Source organism: Cariama cristata, unplaced genomic scaffold (assembly GCF_000690535.1).
Source record: "Cariama cristata isolate BGI_N322 unplaced genomic scaffold, ASM69053v1 scaffold27570, whole genome shotgun sequence".
NCBI lineage: Eukaryota > Metazoa > Chordata > Aves > Cariamiformes > Cariamidae > Cariama > Cariama cristata.
The window spans coordinates 2,068-6,330 of record NW_009594499.1 but is presented as its reverse complement, the minus strand read 5'-3'; the positions used below and the strand labels follow the sequence as shown (position 1 = coordinate 6,330).

General features: G+C 51.4%; 1 protein-coding gene across 1 annotated transcript in view; it reads right to left on the bottom strand.

Moving 5' to 3' along the window:
- Window positions 1-357: 357 nt before the first annotated feature.
- Window positions 358-4,263, bottom strand: part of LOC104160237 (junctophilin-2-like) — a gene marked incomplete at both ends in the record, with an annotated part of 5,970 nt that continues 2,064 nt past the window's right edge. Inside the window, 2 exons of the mRNA XM_009698328.1 lie at window positions 358-447; window positions 538-644. Of these exons, the coding sequence (XP_009696630.1) occupies window positions 358-447; window positions 538-644 (197 nt within the window). The remainder of the gene's footprint in view (window positions 448-537; window positions 645-4,263) is intronic.

Sequence of the window (4,263 nt, the reverse complement as noted above, 5' to 3'; positions counted from 1 at the left end):
CCCTGGCACATGGGATTTCGGGTTCCCTGCAAACAGTTGGTCTCCCCTACTAAAAAAAGTAAAGGTTCAGGTAGTGCAGAGCATCCACAGGCTGTGGCCAGCCATGGGGAGCAGTCCGCCAGAGCAAGGGGCCATTGCCCAGTTCTTGGCAGAGCTTGAAGCTCCGTTACAAAAAATAAAGCGGGCCGCACAGGTTAGGGGGCTGGACACAAGCTGGGAGTCAAGGACCATCGTTGGTGATGCCCAGGTGTGTTCCTCACCATGCTCCCAAATCCCTCTCCATAAAATGGTGATGAGTCTTTCTAGCACAAAATGAAGTTATGGAGTCCCCCGTACTGCCCACACATCCCTCCCTACCGAGGGCTGGTGAAGTTGGTGCTCCATCCCCGCCTGCCCAGCCAGCGGGCAGGGCTGACACACGATCGGGGTGACATTGGAGACCTCCTCCTAGGACGGGACAACGTTGCACATAGCAGGCTGCAGCTGATAGTACCGCCACGTTAACCCACTGGAAAAGGAACTCTGGAAAAGTCTCACAGGTTTAGGGGGGCTCAGCCGCTCCTTGGGGGCCAGGTCGGAGCAGTCGCTGCCCTCCAGCAAGTCCCTGTCCCCCTCCATCCCCCTGAGAGCAGCACCAGGGCCACCTGGATAGGAAAAGCCACGCGGCACAGTGGGCCTTCAGGGAGCAGAGGTTGGGGTGCCACCTTCTTGGGGACACACATGCCTACCCTCGACACGAGGTTCAACACCAGCTCTTCAGGCTGGTCTTGGCTGCCTGATTTCAGCCCGTATGGCACAAGCAACATCATCCCTCTGGCACGTGGTGTGACCAAACCTGCCGACCCCACCTGGCTTAACGGAGGGCACCGACACACCATGCTGCCCGCAGCTGCCCAACCAACACGGTAGTGAGCAGACACTGCCGTGTCCCTGTCATGCTGCAATTCAGTGCCTGGCTGAGGCTTCGTGCCAGGGCAGAGCCATAAACCACCCCTGGAGCGGAGCCAGAGGCTGCTGAGAGCAGCTGGAGGTGCCGGCGGCCGTGCATCGGGGCACGCAAGGTTTGAGCAGAGCCAAGCCCTGGCTCACCAACACGTCCCAGTGCAGCCAGTTCAAAAGAGAACGGGGCTGTGCAAACCCCTCTGCACTGTGGGCAGTCGCTGAGCGGGGCTGCACGTCCCTGAGCCACCGCTACCCCCTGAATGTGAAAGCAGCCTGGGCAAGGGGGGACAGGCAGGATGCAAAGCTGCCAGCCAGGCAGCCATGAGCTCACAAGCAGCTGAGGTTCTGTAAAAAGATAATGAAAAAAGTAGTGGATGTGGAAAAAAAAAAAAGGTATCTCTATTTAGGATGAAAATGGGACAGAGCTCCACTTCCCTGCCTCCCCAGCCCTGCCCAATGCACCAGGGCAGTGGGACAGAGCCACCTAATCCCATCGGGGTGCGATTACTGGGGGACAGCTCATCAAGAATCCTTTAATGCCTGCATTATTTCTTGTCATAATGACAAAATCCACTGGATCTTCTGCAGTCCCCAGGTACGTGGCTCATCACCTCTGCCTGTCCCCAACCAAAGCGGAGGGGTTGGCCCTGCCTGGGTATTTTCATAGGATAGGAAGGATTAAATTGTGGGACTGATGAAAACGATATTTCTGCAGTCTTCACCTCCAAACACACTGATGGGGTTGTAGCACCCTCCATTTCACCCTGGCAGTAGGACTGGACAGTGCCCGGCTGCACCAAAGGCTTCACCTCCTGGTGCATACCCAGCCCAGCAGCGAGAGCTCGCTGTCAGGACCGTCACATCTCCGCTCCCTAGCCTGCCTCCAAGCTCTAGTGTAATTAGCAGTGAGTGTAAATAATACAACCAACTAGGTAAATAATGCAAACGACTCAAGTGATATCACTGCCCTAGGATCCTCTGCTGTTACCCAGAAACTGTGATGACAGATGTGTTACAAGAACTCAGTGTAAAAGCTCAGGGACATTAAATCAATGCACAGCACCACGAGCAAGACAGGCCAGCAAAAGACCAGTGCTTCTTTTTGATGCCAATAGTACTATCGGATGGGTTCTGTCAGAAAAGAAGGGCAGAAAAAAACAACAAAGGGGTAAAAAAAAAATTCATAGCATTAATTCATGGGTCCAATTCAACCACGCAGGAGCTTTGCTACAGAGGTAGCAGACACAAGTCAGCACCATCTCGGCTTGCCTGGAGCCCACCCCCGCTTCCCCGGCTGCAGTCCCAGGGATGCTGCTCCTTCTGCCCCAGCCCAGGCCCCTTCCCACCGCGCTTTCCCTGCCCCGGGCACCCGAGGAGTTGGCGCTGCTCCCTGTCACCCCGTTTCATCTCTCCTGGTAAAACACACTTCTGCATTTCTTTTCCTCTTTCTTGTGGTCTCGTGATCACTGAATGGTCTAATTGTTTCCGCACACAGCTAATTGACACCACTGTTTTCTCTTAGCGCCCTACAGACCAAATTGCAGTGTCAAAAATAAGTTGGGTTTAGGCCGCTTCAATTGCAAGTAAGGTTTTTTTCCCCCTCCATATAGATATATATAAACAGTTATTTGTATATCAAAGCCTAGCTTTGGGCTGGATCCTGGGTACACAGCACAATTCTGTTTTAGCGGTGAGATTTTTTTTTCTGCAGTAAGACTTGACTGGGCCAAGCACTTGGAGTCAAAAGCACAAAAGTATTTAAAAAAATTAGGCCGGCCTTACAGCAGAGACAAAACTTACAGGTGGAAGTCAAGTAACTAGGTGTTTACTCATAGCTTAAGTTGCAAAATGATGAGTTCCTTCATGCTGTGCCTTCCACAACCCCTATCACCGTCTGCTCTAGCTAGCGCATCCCACCCCTGTAAAGGGCTCGGAGCTCTTTCCTGGTGACGGCAGTAGACATACACACATACTCAGCTTGGATACCCAAGGAAATATATCATAACGTTACTGTCTCTGCCCAGCCAACACCAGGAGCTCTGAACCCCTTGGCTGATTTCAATCAACGATACAGAAGACGAGCTCGTTAAGCCATCAGTCTCCCATAGCTTTCACAAAAATGCACATTTTGTAGCAGAAAGAAAAAGCGAATGATCTATGCAGTGCCTGGGCTAAACCATACCATGAGTCCACTTCTTATTAGACATCAAAAAATCTGTGTGGGATTTCAAAACGCTTCACTCCAGATTTGGGCTTTATTTAGCCACCAACCTCAGCCAGCCACAAGATATAAATCACAGACAGCCCTGTAAGTATATTTCAAGTGTATTTTGAAGTATAAATTTTTTATGTGTCTATAGATACGTATATACAAAAAGTTAATTTAAAGTCTATTTTAAAACATCAGAATTAGCTACATCTCCCTGAAATCCACAGGCATCCAACCATGACCTAAAGCTTCTAACGACCTGGCAAGAGCCACATGTTCCCAGAGCCCTCTTCCTTGTGTGGCTGGCTTCCAGGAGGCTTGGGAATCACGTCCCCTACTCGAGGGACGGCAGATCTCCAAAGCCTTTCCAGATGTTTATCTTGGCAACCTCAAATTCAAATATTAACCGGTCCAATTAGCAGCCTGACCACATCTGGATCTTGCAGATGGTTACTGTGCACAGGTGAGGAGACAAAACAGGAGCAGGTCCTGCAAGTCAATGAGATCATTCCACCCCTGTCCTACGCACGTGGTGCTGGCTGGCGATCCCCACCTTGGCTTCAAATGCAGCTTTCTACATGTTCCTGTACCAGAGAAGCTCACGTGTTGAATGAACGGCTCGGACCAGCCAGGACGCAATGGTCCAATGCAAGGAGCAGCCACTGGCCACCACGGCACAGCCCTTGTGAGCCAGGTCTGGCCGAGCCCCGGTAGGCTCAACTCAGCGCCGCCCAGGGTGGCTTTGGCAGGGCACATCTTCATGGATCAAGGCTGAACTGCCGACCTCAGGTGGCACCAGCGATCACGCAGATGGCACGTTCTTGGGTGCGGTACAACACCCCAGGGAGTGCTATGCTGACGGAAGCAATATCTTCTATATCCTTACAAGAGAAAAACCTTGAATTATCTTTCCCCCTCTTCTGTCTCAAGCCTTCAGTCGAAGATCTAATCAAATTCAAACTCCTACATCAAGTTTTGCCTCTCAAAATTCTCCTCCACAACATTCATTTGAACTTTAGTAGCGCTGCACCCTTAGAAGAAGATGCATTTTAGGAAGCAGTGAGGAAGCCGCCACGCAAATTGATAGGAGACCTTGACATCGCCAGAATGAA